A 27,716-nucleotide genomic window follows, 5' to 3' on the forward strand; every position below is an offset into this window, starting at 1 on the left:
TTGTGAGTGGCATGATGGAGACAATGTTCTCTCATCGGAGGACACATCTTGCTGTAACAACCCCGTCTTCTCTTCCAGGCGACACGTGCACCATGGCCGGCTATGCCCGCCTGAAGAATGTCCTTCTGGCCCTCCAGACTCACCAGCAGCCACTCCGCGAAGTGGAAAACAGACAGGACCCTGCTTCCCAAAAGCGTCTCCTGGTGGAATCTCTGTTTAAGGACTTGGATGCCGATGGGAATGGCCACATCAGCAGCTCTGAACTGGCTCAGGTGGGTACAGTGTTCAGTAAAAACCCAGTTATAAAGGAACCCGGTTTTTCGTTTAGCACCTACAGAGAAGAGACACGGAGACCACGGGAGGACAGTGGGTTGCAACTGTCTCTGTCACAGAGTCCCCAGGAGGCCACTCTGCCACCCTCCTGGGAATCTCAGAGTCTGTGATCAACACCTCTGAGAACATCTTACAAACAAAGTTATATTCATTTCTCACCAGCCGCCTTCAGCCACTGTTTACGAACACACTGTGACACCCTGCCTGGCAGCAGGCAAAACGCTCCTGCCGCGGGGCTGGTGGCTGATGTTTTAATTAGGAAACCAAACTTGTCCTCCTTGAGTCCTTTGCTTTCCTTAGCAGAAATATCAAAAGGAAGCAGTGCTTGGTTTCCAGAAAACACCTCTGGAGCCCTATCCTAGAGGGTCCCAAGTCCTCTGCCCGGTGACAACACAATTCTTTGGTGGCCAAATATCGGCAGCCCAAACCCCAGCTTTCTTACTAGCAGGAAGCCCTGAGTCCACCCCAAAAAAACTTGTCTAGAAAAACACTTGCATTGAACCCTGTGGCTTGTGTCCCTCCCCAAAGTCATCCCTTGGTCCAGCGACAAGCTGCTGTGAGGGTAGTCAGCATCTGCAGCACAAAAAGCAAAGAAAGACTGACCTCGTTCCCTGGGGCCAGGGTGGGGGTCCTCATGCAGAAAGGCTGTCCTGGGCCCAGGAGTCTGCATTCCTTTTTTTTTATTATTCTTTTTTTTATTATTAGTTGTTCAAAACATTACAAAGCTCTTGACATACCATATTTCATACATTTGATTCAAGCAGATTATGAACTCCCATTTTTACCCGGTATACAGATTGCAGATTCACATCGGTTCCACATCCACTTTTTTACATACTGCCATACTAGTGTCTATCGTGTTCTGCTGCCCTTCCTGTCCTCTACTATCCCCCCTCCCCTCTCCCCTCTCCTCCCATCTTCTCTCTCTACCCCATCTACTGTAATTCATTTCTCTCTCTTGTTTTTCCCCTTTCCCCTCACTTCCTCTTATATGTAATTTTGTATAACAATGAGGGTCTCCTTCCATTTCCATGCAATTTCCCTTCTCTCTCCCTTTCCCTCCCCTATCTCAACCCTGTTTAATGGTGATCTTCTTCTCATGCTCTTCCTCCCTACTCTGTTCTTAGTTGCTCTCCTTATATCAAAGACGACATTTGGCATTTGTTTTTTAGGGATTGGCCGGCTTCACTTAGCATAATCTGCTCTAGTGCCATCCATTTCCCTGCAAATTCCATGATTTTGTCATTTTTTTAGTGCAGAGTAATACTCTATTGTGTATAAATGCCACATTTTTTTTTATCCATTCATCTATTGAAGGGCATCTAGGTGCATTCCTGCTTCTGCTCTGCTGGTTTGCTTCTAAGAGCCGGAGGCCCAGGAGGCCCATAGCCAGGTGCGAAGATAAGCAAGAAAATGAAGTCAGCATCCTGGTGCCTTAAGTGATAGGGGCAGCTCTTCCTCAGAGAACTATAGTGGCCACCAGAGCAGAGATGACAAGGATGCGTCACCATATTTATGCCAGAGAAATCTTAACCATGGTACAGTGACCTCATCAAGGCAGTGAAGGGGTCACTCTGAAGGACGGAGGAGGGGAGTACTTTGGCTTGGCACTGAGCCAGGCCCTTTGCCTATGGCCAGTAAGCATGGGCAAGTCCCTTGCAATGTAGGACAGTGGCTGAAAGTACGAACTTCAGAGCCAAGTTGAGGTCTAGGGCTGCTTCGAATGTATAGGAGCTGGTGGGTCTCTGGGGATGGCCTCACTGCATTGGGCCTCCATTTCTCATCTGTGAGCCTCAAAGGGTCATCATAGGATTAAAGGAGCTAAGATGTGCTTAGCTTAGTGCCTGGCACTAGGGTGTTCACAACAGACAACAGTGGCCATCATCGTCATCTTTGTCATTTCCTCCTTGATCTTTCAGCCATGCTCTACTATATATGCTTTCAGCCATGCTCTGTCATCCCACTTCACAGATATTTTCAGATGAGGAAACTGAGATGCTAACAAATCAAGCAGCTTACCCTAGTTGCGATCACTGCCTGAACCTGACGGAACTCAGGTGCAACCCAGGAATGTTGCTACGCATTCACCTGCCCTCCCCACAGCACCAGGTGTCTCCCACCAGAAGGCTCCATATGGTCCTCTCAAGGTCAGCAGGAAAAGCAAGCTCTTGCAAAACCCAAGTGAGAATCAATGACTCAAGCCTGGAGTCGCAGGCTCCTTGCTCTCAGGCCTTCTGTTCCAGCCAGGCCCGAGCCTGCTTCCTGGGCGCACCTTGGGAATCTCAGATGACTCTGCTCTGCTCACCCACACCTCACCACAGCACATGCAACCCTGTGCATCCCAAGAGGCCTGCTGCCCATGGCCTCCAGAGAACCAGCAAATCTTCACCTCAGCACTTGGTCCCTGCTCTGGCTAAGACCCTGAGCGGCAATGCCAGTGTCCCATAGGTGACCTGAGCTGCTCTAGAAAAGCCCAGGTCCTGTTAGTTACAGCTACCTGCAGGAAGAACCACCTGGTTCTACATTGGCTTGCCTTGGACAGAGGCACTTGGCACCCAGCTCCATGTATCTCCCAGATAGCTCCATGGTAGACAGAACCTCCTTGGGAATGTTGCTCTAATCTAGCAGAGATGTGGCATGAGGCATCTGAAGCCATTAATAAGCATGGTAATTTGACTATGATTTCCTCTTTAAAATTTAATATATTTAAAGTCCATTCCATAAATCTGCCAAGCAAAGCCCAGCTAACGTGGGCTTTCCCTTGACGCCGAATCAAAGGCGCAGGGGGAAAAAACTTGTCGGTCCTATGAAAAGTTAATCAATTTCCAATGCAGAAATAGACAAAGGGAAATTTTCATCTTCGAAAGATTGATCTCAGCCGTTATGGTTGATCTCCCTTTTATCGAATTCTCTCCCTTGCTGGGTAAGGGGTCATTTTTTTAACATTATCACATTAAATTGCCTTTAATATAACAGGGCAAGCTGAGAATGTTAAGCAAAGAGAAAACATCTTTGCCTTCCTCTCCCCTTCAAAATAAAATAAAATCATTTCCTCTGTTCTGAGATTTCCTTCTGATTATTCTCCTGTGCTCCAACTCCAGCTGAGTGGGGAGGCCTGAAACCTCTACCCAAAGCTCTCTTTTGGCATGTGGCTGGCCATGCTTAGGGTGGAGGGGTCTGCGTCCTGAAGCCCAGACCATGATCAGAAAAGGAGTCCATGAGGGCTTACCAGTAGAATGCAGCTCGGGCCTGGTCAGTAGAATGTAGCTGCCCCTTTCTGGGGGTGCCACAGCTAGGAGGGGCTCCTCTGGAAGTGATAGGACTGGGGGTGCAGCAATGAAATACAACCATCAGCTTTGTGCTAGGGGAGCAAGGGGACCTTGTTCCCCACACTAAGGTCAGCTACTCTTTGGTGGGTTCCCAAACCCCTTCTCTTCTCCTTGCCCCAATAATAGCACAAGGAGGTAAGCCAAATGGCCAAAAAGACCTTCCCATCTTGCACTTCTTGGGGGTCTGTCTGCCCAGACAGGGAGAGGAAAGACATGAGCTCTAGTACAGACTCTGTCCCAAACACTTTGTGACCTTGGGAAAGTCTCTCTCTCTCTCTCTCTCTCTCTCTCTCTCTCTCTCTCTCTCTCTTCTCATCTATAAAATGAGAGGATCAGACAAGACAAAACCAAAGAGCTTCGGGTGTTTCAAAGGCCCATTGAGCTTCCCAAAGCCCCCACTGGGCCTGAGCCACTTTCCAGCCATGTCCTTGACACTGACTTCAATATGGCTCTGACCTTTTACCCTCGTCACCCCACAGCACATGTTGAAGGAGCAGGACCTAGAAGGGGACTTTCTGGGGTGCACGCCAAGAGACCTCCTCCTATTTGACGACTACAACAGCGACAGTTCCCTGAGCCTACACGAGTTCTACACAGCCTTCCGTAAGTCAGGCCCCCGTATGGGGTCCCACGGGCACAGGGCCTCATGTCTGCAAATGCTCCTGCCTCACCGTGGTGGTGGGCTTGGAGTCCATCCCATTGTCTCCTCAATGGGCTTCTTTGAGAGGTGGAAGTGTTGAGTTTGTTTTGCAACAAGCCTGAGCTATAAGAAAAGGATTAAAGGTGAATGGGTGGGAACAGAGTGGGCTCACCCTGTTCCTTTTGGGTAACGGTTTTTCTCACTGAGTGTGACTGAAGCAGAGCTGTGAGGGGGATTCTGTGACTGCACATGGAGGGAACAGATTTCAGGTCTATCCTTGGGCTGAAGCCTGGCCCTACTGGGGATCAATGCCTGGAGGAAAACCCTGCAGGAGAGCTGGAGGCCTGGCCAAGCAGGGCCAGGAAACAGTCACCACCCAAGGACAATGGAGAGTAAAGGTCCAAGTTGAAGAAAGGCACAGGATCCCTGGAGAAACATGGTGACTGTGGAGGAAGTATCTGGGACCCTGGTGCTTAACACTGTGTGTGGATGGGCTATCTCAAGGACCTGTGACTTTGCCCTGAGGTGATCTTCCAAGAGATTACATCATGTTAACTATAGGCAGAGCTGGGACATCCCAGAGCTATGAGCTGCAAGAGTTATCCCCAGACAGCAAGGAGGGGAAGGGCGGTGCTGGGTCCAAACTGGGAATAAAAGGACATTCTTAGCCCCAGAGAGATGAAGAGATGAAACCCCTTTGTATGTGAGGGCACTCAGGCTGTATTTAGAGCAGGTCTTGTGAGCACCTTTCATTATGTGCCCTTGGGTGTGACCTGCAAGCTCATAGCACCTACCTGCAGGCTCTAGCCTCGGGGTCATGGGTGTGGGTCCCCCACCAGGGCACTGAGTACCCTGAGCCACAGAATCTGGAATCCTCCCTCAGCCCTTACCTGGAGTTTCATTTTCAGAAAGGTATTCCTGCTTCACATTGATATTTCTTTGAGCTGTCGTTATTGCAAATATTCTCAAGGCCTGAGAAGGAGTTTGTGCGATTCAATGGTAAGAAGGGCTCTTGTGGCAGATGGAAGAGGTACTTGGATGACATCAGGGAGAGAAACGAGTATGATTCTCCCTCAAGGGAAATGCCCATGTGATTGATGTGGAGGGGAGGGGGACTTTTGCAGTTCACAGCATCCTTAGTACCAAGGGCCTAAAGTTTGACCCTGAATTGCAGGGCTTTGCTTGATACAGTGTGACTGGGCTTGGTCTCCATCTTCCCCCTTCCGCCCTCTAGTAAAGCTTATTCTGTTTTGATTAGTTCTTATTAAGATGGGAATAACTGGGAGACTTTCTCCTGCTGTAGACGGTATCTGTTCTGTGGACCAAAGAGCTTATACTCAAAAAGAAGTCTCTAAATTTTAGAATGTTTCCTTAGACCTGGTTTCATAAGAGTTGATTGTTAAAATTAACAGGAATTTTTCAAGCAAACTGTTGAATACTCAATAGCTTCAAATCAGCCACGGTGGGTCTCTCCGCAGAAATTTATACCCACAGATGCTACCCCCAAACTGGGGGAGGAATGCTTTTGTTTTCTCTGAGAGCCAGTTGCTAAGCAGCCACCTGGCTATCACTAAATGGGCCCTCCCTCCTATCCTCAGCAATGGCTTCCTGCATTACTTTCTCCATCCACTTCCCCTGACTGAGATCCTTGATGATTCTACCCCCAAAAAACATAGACAATAGGGTAGTGCAATTAGGGAAGATGACAGCAAGAGCGGTTGTCCAAGTCAGAACAGAAGTAGCATGTTTTCTGGGCACAGAAATGCATTTCTGGGCTCAGACTCCTCTGCCAAAAGAGTGGTGAAGGAAAAGGTCACTATGTAATAGAAGCCGGAGCACCAGCTGGGGACAGTGGCATATACCTGCAATCTCAGCAGCTCGGGAAACTAAGGCAGGAGGATCATGAGTTCCAAGCCAACCTCAGCAATTTAGTGAGGCCCTAAGTAACTTAGCAATACCCTGTCTCAAAATTTTAAAAAGAGGTGGGAGGGGTTGGTGGTTGCTCAGTGGTTAAGCACCCCAGGTTCAATCGGAAGGAAGGAAGGAAGGAAGGAAAGAAAGGAGGGAGGAAGGAAGGAAGGAAGGAAGGAAGGAAGGAAGGAAGGAAGGAAGGAAGGAAGGAAGGAAGGAAGGGCGAGCCAGAATCCCAGGCAGAAGTTGAGGAATTTGGAGGATACACCAGTTATCTCTATTCATATGTCCCCAAATGGCATCATGAAGAAGAGAATGGCTCTGCTTGGGCACCGTCCTTGTACTTGGTACTACAACAGCCTCTATTTCATAGGCCCCATCCCAGGGATGGATCTAGAAACACACAGCAAGCTCTTGGTTTTTCTCTGGAGGAAACAGAAGCATCCCTACTGCCTAGGATGAAAGAAGGCCTCCCAGGGCTTCCCTAATGAAGATCATTATAATCACAAGTCACCCTAAAAACAGGGGGTACATCATCCCCTCACCTCCAGCCATATGTCTCAGGCAAGGCAATGTGGCATCTGCTCCCTTCATTCCTGGATGATTATTTGAAAAGCTTTATAATCATCATTTTAAAGCAAATTAGATACCGCTGTCTCCTTGGACTTGTTTTGAACCAGGCAGCCAAACCATTCATCACAGCCCAACCCAAATAATAGATATGCAATAAAATGAAAACTCACGGCCATTAAGGAAGCCACAAAATGAGTTACCCCAGCTATAAAGGCTTGACCCGCAGGCACTTGGAGCACATGGGCTTTACATGCAGCCACTTAGAGTACACGAGGATCAATGGTTTTTCAATGTCACAGGAATGCTAAACTAAATTCCCATAGTAGATTTATGGTTCGGTGAATTTTACATAGGTAAATGAGACATACAGGTACAACTTATTACCCAGCAATCGATGGGCATTACAGGAATCTCACTAAAATTAAAAAAAAAAAGTCATATCTCAGACATGTCAGCAACATTTTGGATTCAATTTTAAGAACTAGAGCTGATAGTCTGGCAGCAGCTAAAAGTTTGGAATTTGATTTTATAGTCTCTATTTTTATAGCATCCTTGGGTGCAAAGCACCCAAAATGGATTCTTCAAGGTGACTCCTGTCCTATAGCGCCCCACCCCCTTTGGTTTTTGGTACCAAAGATTGAACCCAGGAGCACTTAACTACTGAGCCACATCCCAGCCCTTTCTATTTTTTATTTTGAGACAGGATATTGCTAAGTGCTGAGGCTGGCTTTGAACTTGTGATCCTCCTGCCTCAGCCTCCTAAGCCACTAGAATTACAGTCATGTGCCACCATGCCCATCCCCTATAACCTTTTGAAGCAGGCTTGATTGTTCTATTAAAGGTTGATGGTTTGGGCTGGGGATGTGGCTCAAGCGGTAGCGCGCTCGCCTGGCATGTGTGCGGCCCGGGTTCGATCCTCAGCACCACATACAAACAAAGATGTTGTGTCCGCTGAGAACTAAAAAATGAACATTAAAAATTCTCTCTCTCTCTCTCTCTCTCTCTCTCTCTCTCTCTCTCTCTCTCTCTCGCCTCTCTCACTCTTAAAAAAAAAAAAGTTGATGGTTTGGGGTCTTTTTCCTACAGAAGTGGCTTGTATTTAAGAGTTTTTGAGATCAGGTGTTGGGGGCTCCTACATCAAGCCTTCCCCTGTGTCTGGCCTGGCCCTTGCTGGGCCAGTGTCTGTCACAGTCTGCAGCTAGTTGAGGGTGAAATCAGAAATCCCATGGCTAGTGGCTGCCCATGCTCAGCTGAGCTGGCTCTTGGTAGGGCTGTATCTCCTTCCTGGCTCTGAAGAATGGTAATGATCTGGATCATCAGGACCACAGGGCGGCCCTGGCTGGGTGGGGGTTGGATTCCCTCCCTCGCTTCTACTTGTAAGCTGCCAGCAAGCAGGAAGGTAACCCTCCCCCAAGAGAGGGCGTAGGGCAGGTGATAGAGCCATGGGAATCAGTTCCATCTCTTTCTATCAGATGGAGCTAAAGCTTCCAATCACCTTTATAGGGACCAGAATGAAATAGAAGGGTGGCCCCTCACCACCACCACCACCACCACCACCCCCCGCCCCGCCCTCTATCACCTAGCATGCTTTTGGCTTCCTAATTCAAAGGCAGGTCTAAGAACTTCCGGTAGGCTGTGATCTCAAAACGGACCCCTGTCCTCCCTTCCCACCTCTCCAGCAAGGAGCAGAGGCACCCAGCCCTGCTGTGGCAGGAACCCAGGCTCCAGGGTGGTTGGCGAATGAGATCCCTGGCCCTGTCTGTTCATCACAGTCAATTAATTTAAAAGTTGCTCATCTAAAAAGCTTCTCAATTATGCATGTTTTGCACTTTCCTGAGTGCTCAGGTTGGGTTCATGGGGAAAAAAAACATGTTGCTTAAATGAGGATTTTTCTCTCTTTAAATTCATTATAAGTTTCTTCTGCTTTTTTAGAAAGATACTTGTCCTTTTAATTAATCCTTCGAGGGCAACCCCAGTGAATGTGCTGGATGCAAGGGAAGGGTTTGAGCAGCTAGCCGTGCAAGATAAAGGGCTTCCCATGGTAATGTTCTGGATTGTCAGGACCACAGGGCTCTGGCTGGGTGGGGGTTGGATCCCCTCCCTCGATTCTGCTTGTAAGCTGCCGGCAAGCAGGAAGGAAAATGGTGTTTTCATCTAATCAGTGCCCTATTTCTGTAGACAAGGCAACTCTGAATCAGATGGAATGGTCAGCTGGTGAAGTCAGAGTTGGTTTTTCTGCCTTTGTTGCTGCAAAGTGGTGTGGCTTCCCTGTCCACATCCTTATCCTCTAGATGGATAATGCCTGGCTCAGGTCCAGACTTCCACACACTGTACATCAACCGGTCCTCATACTGCCCTGGGAAGAACAAAATGGCCAGATAAAATGGCAGCAAGCATCCTCACTAACCAAACCTATTTAGCTCTTTACTTTGGAAAGTGAGTTCAGACAGGAAGTTCAATGACAAGGATAACTGTTTTATCCAACCCCATTTGGTTCCTGAGTCATGAATAGTGCATAGAAAGATTATGGATCGCATGAGGTTTGTCAAGACTTCTCTCTGGATTTCCTTGGAGATTTGAAGTTGGAGAGCCAGCAGTGCCTGTGGACTGGCTTCAGGTTGACTGACAGCAAAAGCAACAGTGCCAAAGACTCCCTCACCCCAGAGAAAGAAGCTGGTCACCTCACACGGGACCTGCAAGTGAAGTGGCCCAAAACTGGATTCACTGTGCTTGTCCCCTCACTCTCTCAAGAGCACAAAATAGTTCCAGAGCAGTGGCCAAAGGAGGAATTGAAAGTTGGAAGACAGCGGGTTTCGGTCTCATCAGTCACCCTCCCAAGGACAGAGGTGGGATGCATAGAGGGGGCTTCGTGGAACCTGCCGAATGAGTTTGCCAAGGGCCCCTGAGACCAAGGCTCAATAACTGGGTCAGGGTTAGTGTACTCTCATCAGTATTGCTGTAGTTAGTAAGGGACCCTTAATACTCCAGTTATATAAAGAGGTACCAAGTATTTTACACGTGTCAGCACTGTGTATTATGTCCACTTTTACAGATAAAGAAATTAGAACTCAGAAAAGTTCAGTAGCCAACCCAAGGTCATACAACTTGAAGGTGGCAGAATCAGGATTGTACCCAACATCTGATTCCAGAAGTTTCTCAGTCATTTGAATCACGGTGCAACTCCTCTATGTTCTCAGATGAGGAGAATTTCACTGTCCCCAGAGTGATTTCCTGAAACATTAAGGCCCAGCTTAACAGACTCCGCCTTCAGGACGTCTTCCTTGATTTTGTTCCCTCCACCAAGCCCCACACCCTTTCCTCCGTGCGTCTGCAGCCCTGCGTTCATCTCTGCATAGTAATAAGCCTATTTTTTTTAATTTTTTTATTGTTGGTTGTTCAAAACATTACATAGTTCTTGACATATAATATTTCACACTTTGATTCAAGCCTAGGGGCAAGTGGTTAAGAGTGTGGACCCAAAGTCCAAGTCACCCCTGGATTTGGATCCTGGTTCTGCCATTTACTAGCTGTGTGGCTTGAGATAACCCTTTACCAGAGGTTAAGCTGGCCTCAAGTTCCCCCTCTGTAAATAAAGGGCATAATAACCACCAATAGGATTATTCAGGACTCCATGAAATAGTCTACACAAAGAGATTAGCACCATACCTCGCATATGGTAAGTGATAAAGTCCACCTTAGGTCAGGGATAGAGGCCGGGAGAGTGGCCCTGAGGACATGCCCTTTCTCCTAGCCATCACTGTCCTGCCCTCTGACGTGAAGGCAGAGACTCTTCTGCTCATCATGCTGCCAAGCACCAGGAAGTCCTTGGTAAATGCTGCTCTGTGAGAAAATGAAGTCGATGGACTTCATTCTTGGCAAGCCCGAGTCTGAATGTGATGTGACTGTGGCTCAGGATCCCAGAGGGCCTTTGTGTGTCTCCAGAGAGCCTGGGGGAAGAAGGAGCAATGATAGGGCTTTGTGAGGGGCCTGTGTGGGGCCCCTAGTGAGGGAGCATTAGCCAACCTGGAGCAGGCCAGAGAAAGCACCCACGTGGCTGCGCCTGGCAGCCCAGACATCCCCAATCTGCTGACTGGGTGTCCCTGCCTCCCGCATGAGCTAAAGATGCCTTAATGAAGACAAAAGTGATTCATTCCAGAAAGCCCCATCCCGCTCCCAGGGCCACTCATTGACCATTCAGCCCTCCTCAGGATAAGTGTGCTCTTAGGCCATTAGGCCGCCTGCCCACTGTTTAACTACCTCCCCCAACAACTGTGCCCAGAGATAAGAGCTCCCGCTCAGCCCTGCGCCTCAGCCTGTGGTTCCTGCCACCCACAGGCCACGTCCCAAGGAGGTAGCAGACCCTGGCTCCCGGGCTCTGAGCTTAGCCCCCACCGCCCCACCCCCACCCCCGCTCTCCCTGTCCCCCCCTCCTCCCAGCAGGAGCTCAGCTCTGCGGCTATGCAAATCCACACACCTCATTCATGGAGTGCAGGTTTGTAGTTCCTCAGAGCTCAGTGGCTAGGAACCCAAAACACAACAGAGTACCCTCTGCAGCACCAGCCTCCCATGTCAAGCCCTGTCACAAAAACATAGGAAATGCACAGCCTGTAGTCTTGAAGGCTCTGCACAGGGGGCCCAGCTACAAACTGGAGATCCTGGCAGCCCCAGGCCCCAAGCAGGGCCCTGGAAAGCAGGCTTCCAGAGCACAGAGGCCCAAGCTCCCAGCTCACTAGGGTGCAGAACTGTACAAGGAAGACCACTGCTGAGGGTCTGGGGGAGTCTGCTGTAGAGCTGGTATGCACCAAGTCACTGAGTGGCCACCAGCCAGAGCATTTCAGAGGGGCCTAATCAGGGCAGAGAGAGGACCACGCGCAAAGGTTGAGGAATTGAGATGGGAAGGCTTAAGAGGAGGAAAACCAAGCATGATAAGGCAGTGTCAGGTCAACAAACACTCCTAGAGCCCATTCTAGCAAGCAGTGGGTAGAAACCCAGCTGTGAGCAAGACCCCATCAGGCCCTGACGGCAGGGAGCTTGTGGACTTGGCAGAGAGGCAGTTGGGGAACAAAAAGATGGACAAATACACAGAAGCTGAGCCAGAGTGTGCTGGGTACAGGGAGGACCAATGTTCACAGAGAGGTCCTGGAGGGACGTTGAGCTGAGACCTGAGCACCATATTGGAGAAAACCAGGCAAAGAGCAAGGAGAAAGGCATCCCACACAGGTGGGCAGCGTGTGCTCCTGTGGGGCAAAGGATTTGGGGTGAGGATGTAGTCCCCAGGGTGCAGTGGTGATGGGTGGGGCCCAGGCCACAAAAGCTGGTGTTGGGAGAAGCCCACTTGGCTTAGAGCTGGGGGAGGACTCATCCCAAGCAGCCACTTCACCTTGTCAGACAGACCTGTCAGGAGGCCCCATCACTGCTGGTGCCAGCCCAAGCAAATCACTGGAGAGGGGACCAAGTATCAGCGCAGAGCTGGATATGGCCTTTGAAGCTTTCCAGTGATGACTATCGGGACAAAAAGAGTGAGCAGGGCTATTCTCTATGGTCTGAGTTCCTGGTCTCTGTCCTCCTAATCTCTGCCTTGCCATATGAGAATGGAAACAAAGCCAAGGGCAAACATGTGCCTCCAACTGCCCCACTGCACTAGAAGAGCCATCCGTGGTCCTTTGGCAGGTATCAATGAGTGCCACATGAAGAGTAGGGGTGACAGGAATGAGACTCCCATCCATGCATTGGAGCTCTGGGTAGGACAATCTCTGCCCTCTACACCACGGAAGGGTCAATTCTGAGCAGAACTGAGGCTTGCTGGCTCTTTCCCTGTACCAGTTTTTCCTCCTCTTCATCTTCCTCCTCCCCCACCTCAGACCCAGGCTGCCTCTTTCCCATCTCCAATGGCTTCCTCCTAACAGGTGCGTAGAGACTCAACACTCTCTAGCATTGTCTAGAGCTGAGTCTTCAAGCATTCCCATTTTTTAAAGATCCCAGCTGGAAGCTGCCCATGGCCTCAGAACAGAGCAATTGAATAGTAGAAAATGAACTAATTACAGGTTTTTATTGAAAATCTATTACATACAAATTGCAAAGAAAACTCATTAAAATATGATGCCTTGGTGATTTTTTTTTTTAACCCTCCTCTTAGATAGGCCCAGGTGGGGTAGTTGGATACCTTGTCTGTCACGGTTCATGGATGGCAGAGCAGTGTCACACAGCCCAGCCTAACTTTATGTACCATGGAGAAACTAAAAATTTTGCACGGAACAGAGAGCTTGCTGAATGTTAGTAAACACTTTAAAGCGGGTGCAGAGAAAACAAAGAATTTCATTACAAAGATATAAAACATGAATGATTGAAATGTCAAGTTTTTACCAGGACAGCACAGTATTGTCCTCATAAATCTCGGTGTTTTTGCAAAGCTTTTGTGAAGATTTCAACATGCAATTAAGCCCTGAAGGTCACATTTCCAATTCTCAAGTTTGCTCCCTTGGATCATGGTGTTGGGAAGGCTCAGGATGGGAATGGCTGAGCCATCCACACCCCAGATCTCAGAGAGGTTCTCTATGTGGCCAATGCTGCCTCCGGGATCCAAGCAAGAGCACAGGCACCAGCTGGGCATGGTGGCATACACCTGTAATCCCACAGGCTCTGGAGGCTGAGATAGGAGATGAAAGGAAAGTGACCACAACACTTGGAGCGACCAAGAGATCTTTATTGCAGCAATGAGAAAGAGGAGAAGAGAGAGAGAGAGAGAGAGAGAGAGAGAGAGAGAGAGAGAGAGAGAGAGAGAAACAAGAAAGCACAAGAGCAAGAGAGAGGGGCCTTGCAGCAGGGAGTTTTTATAGCCCAGATTTAGTGGGGTCTTTGGGTCTGCAAGCTGCCTTGTTGGCATACAATGATTATACAGGTGATAAAGGACCAGACAGAGTGGGGTTTGAGTGGCCAGGGCTATCAGCCCTGCAGACAACTTAGTTCAGCCTGCCCTGAACCTAACAGGAGGATCATGATTTCAAAGCCAGCCTTAGCAACTTAGTGAGGCCCTAAGCAACTCAGTGAGACGATGTCTCTAAATAAAATACAAAAAGGCCTGAGATGTGGCTCAGTGGTTAAGCATGCCTGGGTTCTATCCCCAGTACCAAAAAAAAAAAAAAAAAGCACAGGAACCAAGCTTAGCAAAACACAGGGTGCAGCCCCAGCCTACTGCCTCCTTGGCCTGCCAGCAGCACCCTCACCTCAGTGTGGGGTGAGAGGTGTGTACTGTGAGGCACCTGGTGATGCCCAGGTGTTCTGAGGCCTGGGGAAGGCCCACCTAGGTGTATTTCTAAGAGGTAAACACTTCCTAAGGAAGTATCGACCCAGGAAGGATGCTTGGAGCACAGGCACCTGTCTTTTACCTGTTGACCTGTCCTTCCTCTCCAGTCACCTTTTTCTAGGCTCTGGGACAGCACCCAGCAAACCCCCACCTCCAGCATTGTATGGGCCCAGCTCATGGGTTGCACAGGGCATAAGATGGGTCCTGAGCTAGAGAGTGGTAGAGAGGTGAGGGGAACTTCACTCCCGTGAGACATAGCCACTAACTGAGTAAAAAGCCTGTGGCCACACTCAAGGCTGGAGGTACTTAAGACCCAAGAGCGGGGGCGGGGGGGGGGGGGGCTGGTGAGGAACTGTCTGAAAATCCACTACCTTGGGGACAGACAAGCCCTGGTTAGGCCCAGAGAGGCATCAGGTGTCCAAGCAGTAACTGCCCGCAAAAGACACTCAAGCAGTGGAGGAGGAGGAACTGGAAATCCCAGACCATGGGCTGGTGACCACCTTAGATTTCCCAGGCATCTGCAGTCCCTACTGGCTCACTGGCCCTTCCCTAACTACGGCCCTTAAGGAGCAACTCATCATCCCCAGAGGCCGAGGGCACCTCCCCTGGCCCGGAGTCCGGCCTTTCCCCTGACCCTCCCTCTGAGGCAGTGAGGATGGTAGGTGGCCGGAATACAGATAGAAGCCTTGGGACAAGAGTGTCACCAAAGATTGTTACACAAAGGACAAAGCAGCAGGCAAGAAGGGCAAAGAGGAAGGAAGGGGCCCTTCTGGGAGTGGGCCAGGATGCGACTGCCCCAGGCATTTGTTCTAGCTGGAGGACAAAGCCAGCCGGAGAGGTAGAGAAGCCTGGAGCTTTCCACCTGGAAGGTACTCAGCCTGGTACGCAGTAGGTGCTTATGGAAAGGATGAAGACAATGATGGGCTTTTTTTTCCTTTGTACAGAGAAAAGGTTCAGAGTGGTTGTAAGTTCCCAGAGAGAAGGAAGAACAATTGAGAGGTCACCTGGTTCCCCAAGCACAGCACTAGCCATGTTGGTGGCCCACCATAGTTCCACAGGTGTTCAGTGAGCTGAGGGCTGGCTCAGCAGAGAGGTGATGGCTTTTTACCGTGCTCCCACTCACTCACTGCTGTCTTTGGTGGGATTTCTTTTCCCCAAAAGCTGGCCTTCCACTGGACAGTGTCAAGCCATCCCTAGCTCCTTGTATATCAGGGCATCTGACAAGTCCTTACCAAATGCCTCCTGCAGGCTTGCTGGACACTGTGAGGAGGCTCAATCTAAGAAGTAAAGTGGGATTAAAATGCATTTTGCAATAATGGGTCTGGGCCCAAATCTCATCTGATTTCCCTGTGTGAAGAGCCTGCAGTTCAGAGGGTCATGGTGGTTTGTGGGCATTGGTCTTTCTGGCTCTTTATGGTATTCAGAAGCAGAAAAGGGAGACCACAGCAAGGGCAGCAAGAGAATAAGTCCGTGGGCGGTGTTTCCCAGCGATGGAGGAGCAGAGGTTCTGCCTCTGTGCTCCGAGCCCAGAGTTCCCGCTGGCCATGGTGGGATTCAAGGGTCTCAAGCTTTTGCCTTTGTGTGTGAAGTCTGGTGATGTCTCTAGACTGTGGGGTCCTGTTGTGACTGGGACAAGCAAACTCTCATAACTAGTTGGTTGAATCTCAGGCTGGACAAGCAGGAAAACTGTTTGGTTCTCCCCCTGTGACTTCACTGGGAATCAGAGCTTCTCCCTGCTGCAGGCTAAGGATGGTGAGCTGAGGACACACCCCCCATCTGGCCACCACGGAGGGATCTAGTGTCTCTGGTCAGCACAGGGTACTTGGTAGCAGTTTGTATTTCAAGCTGCAACCAAATCTCAGCACCTCAGAAGCAGTCCTTCTAGCACCCCATTTCCTCCATAAATCTGCCTGGGGAGGGTGCAGGGAGCCCGGCGGGTGAGCCCCAGGCAGCCGGCTGCTGAGCCTTGGAGAGTTCTTTTCCAGATGGTGCAGGCATTTTGTTTTCAGACAGGGGCTTCGGGCAGAACAACTGTTGTGCACCTGTTGAGACTGCAAATCACATCCAGCTGGGGATGGATAGGGGCCCAAAGGATGCTCTCCTGTCTCCACAGGTGGTGGGTGCACTGGATGCAGCACAGGGCTCCCTCATGCCCCATGTTCCCTGGGCTCACAGTCTCCCCAGACACTCTCAGGCCTCCTCAGACAGCCTCCACCAGCCAGCTGCTAATGGTTCTCCAGAGCTGCTGCTTGCTGGGCATTCCCTGCAGGCCAGATGCTACCCAAGGCACATGGCAGGTGGCACTTCTGACCTCCAAGTTCTGAAGATGAGGAAACTGAGGCCCAGGGAGGTTAGAGCTGCAGAGACTAACTCAAAGCCATGTCTCCAATTCTAGACTGGCTGGAGCAGAGGGCACAACTAAGTGCTCAGAGAATTGCAGCCCCTGCTCTAGCCAGGACCCACCAGAGTCATTTCGCCCTACCCCCGACCCTAACCTCATGTTGCTGCAGAGGGCAGGGCCCTGCACCAGCGTCCACTTTGGGAATCCTGAAGTGGGTACTTTTAGATGCATGTTACCCAGATCCCTTTTAGGTGACACCATGACAGGAGCAGAATTCCTGTCCCTCCGATTGATGGGCAGTTGAACAAAGCCTTAGAGCTGCCTGCTCCACAGGGAAGCGGCATCCCCAAGGAGCAGGCCTGCGGTTCAGAACAGGTACAAGGTGAGGGTGAATCTGCCCATCCGGCCACCTGCCCAGCCTTCCACAAGGGCCTTCGAAGCCTGACTGGGGTTCCAAGTTCTGTCCAAGTCCTGGGTCCCACCCTCCCCAAACCACAATCCCTCTTGCTTTCAGCGGAGGGATTGCACCTTCCCAGACAATGTGTGGGCGATAGGAGGCTTTGAAGGCCCTGCAGCGCAGCCTTTCTGGGAAGGCCGCTTCCCTTGTTTGAGGAAGAATGCCAGTGTGCTTCTGCTTGAAATGTTCTCTTGCATTCTCTAAAGTAAATTAACGATAAAGATATGAGCTGAGCAGGGCCCCTGGTCCCTGGAGTCGACTCTGCATTCTTCAGAGGCTGATTGTCCACTTTGGAATATTCATGACCAGCCTCCCTGCCTTCCCACCTGCCAATCACCACCTGGGAAGTTTGAAAACAGCCCGTGTGAAAGAGAAGGGGCATAGGGAAGAGAGAGAACTCAAAGCCACTGGGTGTGCTGCTGAATATCTGTTCTGGGCAGCGGTGGCTTTGAAAAGGAGGGAGGAATTTGGGATTAAATGGACCTAGGGTGAGGGAATGGGCATATCTGGCCTTGTGGGCTTTGCTCCATGCTCCTGTGCCCACCTCCCTTGCAAGTCAAGAGAGGCTATCAGTCTTGCAGGAAGGGCATAGACCCAGGCCAAGGCCATGGTCCCTGGCTACCAGACTTCAGGGCCCAGACACTCTATAAGCAGCACTGGTCACAGGCCCCAGAGTCTAGGCAGCTCAGCATTAAACAGGCGAGGTTGAACTTGACTAACAGCTCCCCATTCTACTGCTTTGAAGAACAATATCTCAGAAAGCTGAGGCCCTTGTTTGTTCTGTGATATCTGCAAATAAAAGTCTTCCACACTGCCCAGGGTGCTGGAAGTGGTGGTGGTTCATTATAGGGGAGTTGTTTGGTCCTTTCAATGGCACCGCCACCATGGCTAGGCCCAGGCCTCAGCACTTACCCTGGGTGTGTAGGGGTGGCTTCCTTGAGGCCAATTCCTAATCCTTAGATGAGGGTGCTCTAATACCATAGAGGCTTCCAGGGTACATGGCCTGTAAGCAGTTGTCCCTTGGGTCTCTATAGAGGACAGCAAACCCCAAAGTGAATTGAGACAGGTACCAAGTGGCTCAGCACCATGGCTTCATTTACTGGAGGACACCTGCTGTTGTGACAGCATGCTCTTTGAAGTCACAAAGGTAACAAAGTTAGGAAGCTCTTGGGCTCCGGTTCTAAGCAAATGTGGGTTGAAGGAAAGGCCTCAAATGGAAGCAACAGGTGCCTAATTGCTCTCATAGAGCCATGCGTACCTGGCATCTGCTTTAGGCAAGTTCTGGTCTGGGCCCTAGGAAGAGAGTGGCAACATAGTCTACAAATCTCCTACTAAGAAAAACATTCAGGGTTCACAGCCAGGAAGCCCACCCATGTTGGACATCCGTGTGGGCAGGACACAGCACCCAACACACAGTGCGGAGGTACCACAGCTTGAAGGCCAAGCATCGTGGGGCTCCCAGCATGCTGCACGGCTTGCTTTGGAAGCCGTGTAATTAATTTCAGGTAATAATATAGCAATAATAGCTGATGCTAAGCTGTTCTAAGTGGATTCATTAATCCTTACAGCAATCTATGAGGGAGGAACTATCATTATCCCTTTTGACAGATGAGGCCCAGAAGCACCGTGAACTTGACTAACTTGCCCATGTCTCAGACCCAGAGAGCCACAGACCAGTCTTGAGGCCAGGAGTCCAGCTTCATAGCCTGAGCTCCTACCTACTAAGCTGCATTGCCTCTCAAACCACTCTAGACCAGCCTCCCTGCCTTCCCACCTGCCAATGTTACCCAGACAGATGTTACCCAGCATCTGTCTCATGAGGGCCCTTGGGTACCCCAGATTTGGCAGTTGTTGGCCCTGCTGATATGAGTGGCCAAGGGAGGTGATTTATCCAGATAAGGGGCAGAGAACTGCTGGCCCCAACACTACCCATGCCCATCCTCAGCACCCTATCCCACAAGGACTGCCCCATGAAGCACCCAGCTTCTAGAGTCTGCCCTACCAGTGAAGTATGCAAAGGACAAGAGCAAGGCGTCAAGGACCTGGACCAGTTTGGCAAGCACTTCCTGAGGCTCCATATCCTGAGCCATAGACATCTTCAGGCTATAAGTATACCATCTTAGAGGTGAGGAAACCAGGGCACAGAGAGACTAAGTAACTTGCCTATGGCCACCCAGCTGGAATACACACCAAGGATGTAAAACCAGACATGGTAGCTCCAGAGACCCATCTGCATGTCTAAAGAGGCCACACGCCACACATGAGTCCATACCTTATCTTGAGGACAGGTATAAGGGCCCCCTCTATCCCTGGCAACCTGGGGCTCACATGCTCCATCTTTATGCCTGATTTAATCATGAAAACAGAGTCGTTTTCTTTCCTTAATCAGGAGGCTGATTCTTCCTCTGACTGTCAGGAATGTTGTAAAACTCAATTAATACACATTTACAAAATGCTTTGAGATCCCACGTGCAGGATACGACACGTTAGTGCAAAATCATTTTTATGTGATACTATTTGGCATGAAAAATCATCCTTTTGGCTCTGGTAGAGAAACCTTTTGCAAGACATTTCCCACCAAAGGATATAGTTTCTGGTTCTGGAGGGCAGCCTGATACACTCAGCATGTTCCACCGTGTGGCCTCAGACCACAGTGCCCCCACCACCCCAACCCCCTGGAAACAGCACACAGCCATTCACACAAATTTTTCCTGGTGAGTGCTGCTCTAGGTGATGGAGATTCCACAGGTTTCAAAGCAAAAATCATCATGCTCATAGAACTTACATTGCAGTGAGGAGCACCCTTTCGAGAACAATGCAGAGGGAAGTGCAGGACAGGGTGGGAAGTGGAGAGAAAAATTTAAATGCAGTAGTCAGAGAAGACCTCTCCATAAAGACCCAGTATTGAGAGGCAAGAGCCTTAGCAATGCAGGTACCAGGGGAAGATACATTACTGGCCATTATGTAAGAGTAAGTCTGGTGTCTGGAGTACTGTGGGAAGGAGGGGCTGAGGTTAGTGGTTCTGGGGCCTGGAAGCCAATATAAAGACTTTCTTCACATTGGATGAAACAAAGTCTTTCAAGTTGAGGAGTGCTATGATCTGGCTTTATAATTTAAAGGAATCATTTGGCTGCTTTTTTGAGAAAAGATTATTACAGGGCAACAGTAGATGCAGGCAAATTAACCATGGGGCTGTTGAAATTATCCAGGTGAGAGATGATGATGGTGAAAGGAGGGTAGATGATAGCTATATCTCAAAGGGTGGTGCCAAAGAAATTCTCTGATGGGTTGCAATGGTTATGTGAGTCTGGGGGCATCCCAAGCCTTTTGGCATGAGGATTGGAAGGACGGAGCTGCCATCAACTGAGATGGAGAGGCTATGGTTAGAGTAGGTTTGGGAAGGAGGGTCAAGAGTTAATTTTCAGCTGGATGCAGTAGTACTTGCCTGTAATCCCAGTGACTTGGGAGGTTGAGGCAGGAGGATCACAAGTTCAAACCCAGCCTCAGCAACCTAACTAGGCCCTGAGAAACTCAGCAAGAATCTCTCTCTGATAAAATAGAAAAAAAGGGCTGGGGGTATGGGCTCAGTGGTTAAGTGCCCCTGGGTTTAATCCAAGAAGAAGAAGGTGAAGGTGTAGGAGGAGGCGGAGAAGAAGAAAAAGAAGGAGAAGAAGAATAAGATGGAGGAGGAGGAGGAGGGGAAGGATGATGATGATGATGATGATGATGATGATGATTAATTTTGGGCTGTATTGAGTTTGAGATGCCATCAGACACCCAGGTGGGGATGTTGTAGAGGTAGTTAGGAATTCAGAGCTGAGTTCAAGGGAGACATCTGGGCTGAAGATGGAGCATTTGGAAGTCCTCAGAATTTTGACAATGTTTTAAAACTATGAGGTTGGACAAAATCACTGAGTGGGTGACTGTGGATAGAGGACGTCCAAGCCTGAGCCCTAGAGTCCCATGAGAAGAAGTCAAGGAGATGAGGGGAAGGCAGACAGGAGAAGGTGCAGGGGGCAGGGGATCGGGCCCAATGCAATGTCCTGGGAGCCAAGAGAAGAATGAGTAAGGAGGCGGCCAGCTGTGCCAGTGGGAAGGCTAGTTAAGATAGGACAAAGAGGAGTATGGCGTTCATAGTTTGGTGGTCTTTGGTGACTTCAAAGAATAGTTTCCATGGAGTGGCAAGAGGCCCAAAATTCTTATTGGAATGGGTTCAAGATAGAGTAGGAAGAGAGGAAGTGAAGACAGTAGGTATAGAGAACTCTTCTAGCTTGGCTGGGGTAAAGAACAAAGGAGTAGGGCAGAAATTAGCAGGATCATGAAGTCAAGAGGTTTTCTTTTGAAATGTGCAGGACCAGCAGTACGCATGTTGGTGGGGGAAAAAAAAATCAAGAAGAAAAGGGGAAGCTGAGGCTGTGGAAGAGGGGGTGAGGCTGGAGTGATGTCTTTGAGTGGGAAAATAGAGATGGAGTGTGGTTCCCAGGTGTCGGGGCTGCCTTCTATGGGTGGCTGGTAGACCCATGTTAAGGAGAGAAGCCCGAGCGTGGGAGCAGATGCCAGTAGGTGGGTAGATGCGGTGGGACTTATGCAGATCACTGAAATAGGAAGCAAAGTTCCTGAGAGTGAAGGTGGGGAGGAGATGTGGCAACTTGAAAGAGGGGAAGCCCTGGAGAAGTTAAGTAGAGAGGGGAGGGGGACAGAGGTAGAACTAGATGATGCCGTGGTCACTGGGCAGTATGAAGGGCTCACCTGAGACTCCTAGACCTGAGTTCAACGTGAGGTCATTCAGGGTGGTGGCTTTCCTCAGCCAGGCTCAGCCACACCAATGTCAGCACAGAGCACCTCAGACAGATTGCACCAGGGCTGCAGTTTGCCAAGAGGGAACAGGGACTTACACATGTGTAGTTAAATTCCATGGAAGGTAAGCTGGGTAAGAAGAAAGGGATGTCATTCATGAAGGAGAAGTAATGTCATTGATTAAACGTTTGGTCACTGGGTTGTGGATTTCAGTGCAGTTGAAGAATCAGTGGAGTCTGGATAAATGAGAAGAGATAGGAGGTGATTTTTTTCAAGCTGCCATTATTTGCAATGACCCTGTCTAGACTCCAGCATATGGACATATGGGAATAAGGGCCTTTGAGGAAAAAGGGTGATCAACATGGATATTCAAATCTCCAAAGGTTAACATAGGAGGCATGCCAGAGAGACATTGGTAGCCATAGGTAGCAGTCATCAGAAACAAGACAGGGAGTGACCCAGAGCCAGTAGATGATGATAGCGAAGGCAGTGGGGACCATGGCACATAGGTATTTCCATCTCCCCCTGAGAGCAGGTGCTTTGAGGCAGAATCCTCTTTCGATTTTCATGTAACAGAAGAGGAACTGCAGCATCAAAAAGGCAATAAGGGAAGCTGGAATTAGGTAGTCTCCGCCAATGACTCTCTGTGGACACTACACAAAGACCTTCCAACATCAATGAGTTAGACATAAGTGAGATTTGATTCCTGCCTCCAAGAAATTCACTCTCTATGGGACAACAGACATGTGCAAAGAGGAGACAAAACGTCTGTGGGATGATTACTGAAAGATCACCATGGGAACTGGGAGGAGGGCTTAACACAGCTAATCCAAAAGAGCCTACACACCTTCACAGAGGATGGGTGAATTCCATGCCAGGAAGGGGAGTGGGGAAAGGCCTCCCAGTCAGGGCAAACCAGTGAAGCAAAATTATAGACGGGAAGGTTCCAGGTCCCCTAGCATGGCCAGTATGCACTTGTGTCTTAAATGAGTAAGAGAAAAGCAGAAGAAAATGATAGAAGCGAGGATTAGAATGAGAGATCAGGATTATGTTAGTCAAGGAGGCTAAGTGCACTCACAAACAGCCCCCAGAGTCCCAGGGACATAACACAACCCAGATTTAATCTTCATTCATGTATGAGTTCAATGCTGCTGTCTGGTTTGTGGCCACACAGTGACACAGGGATCCAGGCATTTTTTATCTCAAGAAGCCTCAGATTCCTTTCCCAGATATCCTGCATCTGACCAATATATAGAGACACAAGGAGAGTAGAAAATCTAGTAGGAGAGCCTTTGAATCCAGCAAGCACTGTGCACAGTCTTGATGACACAGTCCCCTGGCCAGAACTTGGTCATATGGCCATGTTTGACACAGAGAAACCTAGTCTAGCTGTGACCACAGGAGGGAAAGGGCTTAGGCTTACATGGTCAAGTAGCATTCTCTGCCATGGGCCCCAGATCCAGGCCACAGAGCTTGGCATGTCAGGGGACACACAGAAGGAGGCAAGGGCATGAACAGAGCCAGTTAGACAAGAACCGACCTGGAGACCCCCTGAGAGACCCCTGGGAAGACCCCAGGGCTAAAGAACTCAGTAGAGACTTGAACCTGGAGACAACAGTGGGAGCAGAAATGAGCACCACAAAGATGCTGGTGAGAGGCTCTTGTGACCGCTGGCTGGTTGGAGCGGGGAAACCAAGGAGCCAAACAGATAAAGGCCAAGATGGCCACCTGCTTCCCGGCCTCAGCCCTGAGGGCACCAATAAGCAGGGTCAGGCCTGGAGAAGATGAAGTAGCTGGAGGTGGCCCGTGACAGTCCTCCCCGATTCACACAGCCTGGCCTCAGAGAGGAAGGAAGAAAGGACCTATTTTAATTTTCTTCTCAGGCTTCCACATGACAAAGGAGAAATATCACCCTACATTATTATCTCTCAGAAAATACTCTCTGGAACCATAAAAAGGGAAATACAGTGAAGCCACACCACGGAGGCTGCCCCTAAATCAGGAGCTTCTAAATTACCATGGTGGTGCTCTCTAATTCCTCTGGATGGAAACATTAAAGATGACAATGTCCCTTTAAATCAAACACCCTGGGAGTTGCTGTAAAGAGTCAGTGGGCACCCCCCGCCCCCACCCTGCCCTGGGCAGACTTTTTTTTTTTTTTTGTCTCTTTTCACCTTGTAATAAAATATAAATCATAACTTGTGGGGGCAGGCTCTACCGAGCAAGCTGTGAACACGGATTTTCTGAAAATGAAGGTGTTTTGTTAATGGGAATCATCTCATCTCAGGGAACGTGAGAGTTTCGAGCGATGAGCTTGCTACTTAACTTCACACTCTTTTTTTTTTTTTTTTTTTTGATTCACAGGCTGGCCCTGGGCTGGCTGTGGCACCACTGTGATGGATGGACAGAATACCCCAGAAGGCCGGAGGCTGCCTTCCAGACTTTCTAGAGTGGGCCCCTGGGCTTGGGCTGTGCCAGGCAGGTGCAGAAGCCCCATAGCACAGGGAGGCACATGTTGGGAGGGGACACACAGAGGCTGCACTGGGACCTGGCAGTCTGAGCTTGTGGGCCTCACAGAACCCCGAGGCCAGCGCAGCCCAGAAGGAAGGAACAGAGGGTTGGAGCAGCCTACACAACAAGCTCCTGACCAAGTCAACCTATTTTCTGGACTCTGGGTGGAAAGGGGGTAAAAGAGGAGAAAGAGTTGGTGAGTTGACACAAGTGGGGCCAGTGGGCCAGGGCAGTATGACCCCCCAAGCTCTGCCCAGGGCTGCCGCTCTCCCCATCCACAGTCTGTGGGCCAGGCCCACTTCCTTGGCCCTGGGTGGAGAGTTGAGACCTGGAAGTCCGTGCCTGTGAAATTGGCTGGACGACTGTAACCAAGGTAGGAACGTAGACTTGGCGGTTTTAGAGGTGTATTCAAGGTCTCAATCTGAAATGGGAGGGTCTGCTGGTTGAACCCACGCCCTCCTGCTTGTGGCCTTCTCTCTGAAACAACCATGCATCTTGAAAGGACAGTCTCCTCACTCCATGGACTTCACCGAACCCCTAGCTCTTCCCTCTGTGGCCTGTCCCCTTCCCTGACTGCTTCCATGGCACACCTGTATAAATGAGGAAGGTGGCCCTTGGGTGGCATCGCCAATGGACACTCTCAGTCCTCATCCAATGTGACCTCTCTGCAGATCCAGCCCCACTGACCTCTCTCCTCGACACGCATCGACTTCTCCTTCTTTGGCTTCCTCTTCTCCATCTCCTTCAAAAATAATCTCTCTCCCCTGCCATCCCCTTAGACTGTCTCTGGGAAGGGCCAGGAAACAAATATTTTAGGCCTTGCGAGTTACGGGTCTCCGTCACAACTATTTAACACTTAGTGTGAAGCCCCCTTGGGTCGTAGGTAAACCCACGAGTGTGGCTGTATCCCTAGGAAAACCTGTTTGCAGAGTCAGTGGAGGAGACTCTACAGGGTTTGTCTCCTCCATCCACACTCCCTCAGCAGGGTCTTGCCCCATCCACACCTCAGTTTCCAGGTCTTCAGCATCCTCCTGGCGTCCCACAGTCCCACACACATGCACTTGATCACTACTCATGGCACCACACACTGTGTGACTCTGAATCGTTCCTCACAAGCCCCCTACCATATCTGTCCCAGTAATGCACTGTCAGCTGTTTCTATGATTTCGTTTATAATCAGATGAAATGCTTCCAAGGGAGAGGTAGAGTCTCTAAGGAGCTGCCCGTGGCAGTGGAGGGGGGGGGGGGCTCCAGAGCCAGGCAGGGAGCTGGAGGTATGGACCGTGTGGCTAAGAGTCTGAGAGGCATGGCAGGATTCCTGGGCCTGGTTTGCTGCCTGTCTACAGGTTGGCCAGAAAGCAACAAAGGGATCCCATTGAAGAGATCTATGGTGAAGGAAAGCCATTTATAGAGATGACAGGTAAAGTGCAGGTGCCCTGCAGCCTGGGGAACCTGTCCCCTGGCCTGCCCAGCTCCAGGAGGTCTGACAGTTGTTGACTGAGCTGAGGACAAAGCCATTCACAGAGCTGTGTATGGGAGGCCCAGAAGGGCCATATTTGATGCTTCCCTCCTCAGTGGCCCCCTGTGGCTCCTGCTCTGCCCTATGCCAGTGAACCCACCCCACAGCTACCTAGACATGATGCCTGCAGCTTCGAATGTCCAAGTGGTGATCCACAGACCCTGCAAAAACGTAACTACATGGGAGCTTCCCAGTCACCCACGTTGGACCCATGCACCAGGGCCAGAAAACAGGCCACCTGTCCTAAGAGGGAAGATAGACTGGAGGTTTGTGTTGCTTCCATGCAGAGGAGGCTGGGGGCCTCCCCACAGCCCATTGGGAGCTCTGCCTTCCAGCTGCAGCTTCCCAGGCTCTGCAGCTGGCAGCAGAGGGGTTAACCGAGGTTTCTGGTGCTGATTACAGCACCTCTAAGCACTCTGTTCACCAGGAGCAGCAAATAGTCTCACCTGCTTCCTGCCATTGCATGCAGAGATAAAATTGCATCTTATTTATTCACTCTCCTCTTCCTAGACCTGGGCCGTGATACTCGATAATTAATCACTGAGCTGCCTTTGCAAGGGGGCACACCCGGCTGGGAGGATGGGGTCCCTCCGATGGCGCGCCTGCGCGGCTGCCTTAACAGATTGACTGCCGAAGGCTTGTTCCGAAGCCTCATTTTTCATCTTGGCCACTCTCTCGGGGACAGAGGGCCGTCAGCACCCCCTGCGCACTCAGGCACTGCTCCTGGCGTAATCGGCAAGGCACTGAAATTTATTTCGTCCATTTGAATACAAATGCAATTGAGACAAAATTCCTTTTGTTTCAGAAGCCATTGCTCCATTTCTGTTTCTCATCAAGTGAATTGACAGTCAAGGAGAGTCTAAATAAACAACTCTGCACCTGGCTGTGCCAGGTGAAATACATTCCCCCACCCCTAACGGGGACAGGGTGCTGTCAGGTCAAGCTGCCAGTCCAGAGATGGGAACTGATTTTGGATAGTTCTAGAAGCAGAATATTGGGCTTTAGGCTATGTGGATGCCAGGAGAGGTGAGCTGGGAGACAGGTACCTGTAGCAGCAGGACACCTACCTCTCTGTCACAGGGCCTCTCATTCCTGGTATCCAAAATGGCCTTAGAGACTTTTTCCATCAGCATTGAAGCTGGTCATTCATGCATGATGATAACTGCTACAGAAATAGCATGAAAGTCAGGAGGGCTTCCTGAAGGAAGGTGGGCTCAGGTTGGGCCTCAAAGACTGAAGATGGGGTAGATAAAGATGGAGAGAAACAAAGGGCTGTGCTTCAAGATGACAGCAAGATGCAGAGGAAGACTTAGGAGTAGGCTTCAAAAACATACATTCTTTCCATTTTAGTATGATTGAATTTGGATGGATCAGTATGAGACACTTGGAGCTGGGCCTCCAAGATCAGGCTGAGAGACCTCATCTCCACTCTGTCCTGTGGAATCTTGACCTTACAACCCCCAAGGACCCCAGTGTTATCCCAGCTCCCAGGAACACCTCAAAGGCCAATGCCACTGAGCTGACCTTGCTCCTGTGACATGCTCTACCAAACAGGGGCAAACAATATATGGCCCTGGCCCAAAGGGCCTCTCACAGAACAAGTGCTGCTTCCTTGAGTCCAGGATGCAGGACATTGGTAAGGACACAGCACCACCCCTGAGGGATGGAGAGTGGCCACTGACAGATCCCCATGCTGGCCTTTGGAAGGAAGACAGGCAGTGGTCCCTGTGATCTAGGTACAAATACCAAAATGGATGTGAGATCTAAGATGTAGGGCGACCCTTAGCCCCAGATGTCCCCTTCAGTGCTGTCCCACCATCCTGACAGGGGCTGCCACTCAGGTCTATAGAGCAAGGTCATCGACACCACCAGCTGCTCAGAAAGCAGAGGCCCTCCTGGAAAGGCCTTGTCCCCCTTGTGCAGGGACTAGGTGTGAGAGAGGCTCCTGACCATCTTAACGCCATTTCTCTGGGAGTTTCTGGCTGCGGGGCCCTGAGCCCTG

The 27,716-nt window shown here is 50.1% G+C and overlaps 1 protein-coding gene across 1 annotated transcript in view; it reads left to right on the plus strand.

The window, feature by feature from the left end:
• Positions 1 to 27,716, plus strand: part of Fstl4 (follistatin like 4) — a 400,452-nt gene that overhangs the window by 275,940 nt on the left and 96,796 nt on the right. The window contains exons 5-6 of the mRNA XM_026400193.2: positions 79 to 272; positions 4,142 to 4,265. Coding sequence (XP_026255978.2) covers positions 79 to 272; positions 4,142 to 4,265 — 318 coding nt within the window. The remainder of the gene's footprint in view (positions 1 to 78; positions 273 to 4,141; positions 4,266 to 27,716) is intronic.

Source organism: Urocitellus parryii, chromosome 1 (genome assembly GCF_045843805.1).
Source record: "Urocitellus parryii isolate mUroPar1 chromosome 1, mUroPar1.hap1, whole genome shotgun sequence".
Classification (NCBI taxonomy): Eukaryota; Metazoa; Chordata; class Mammalia; order Rodentia; family Sciuridae; genus Urocitellus; species Urocitellus parryii.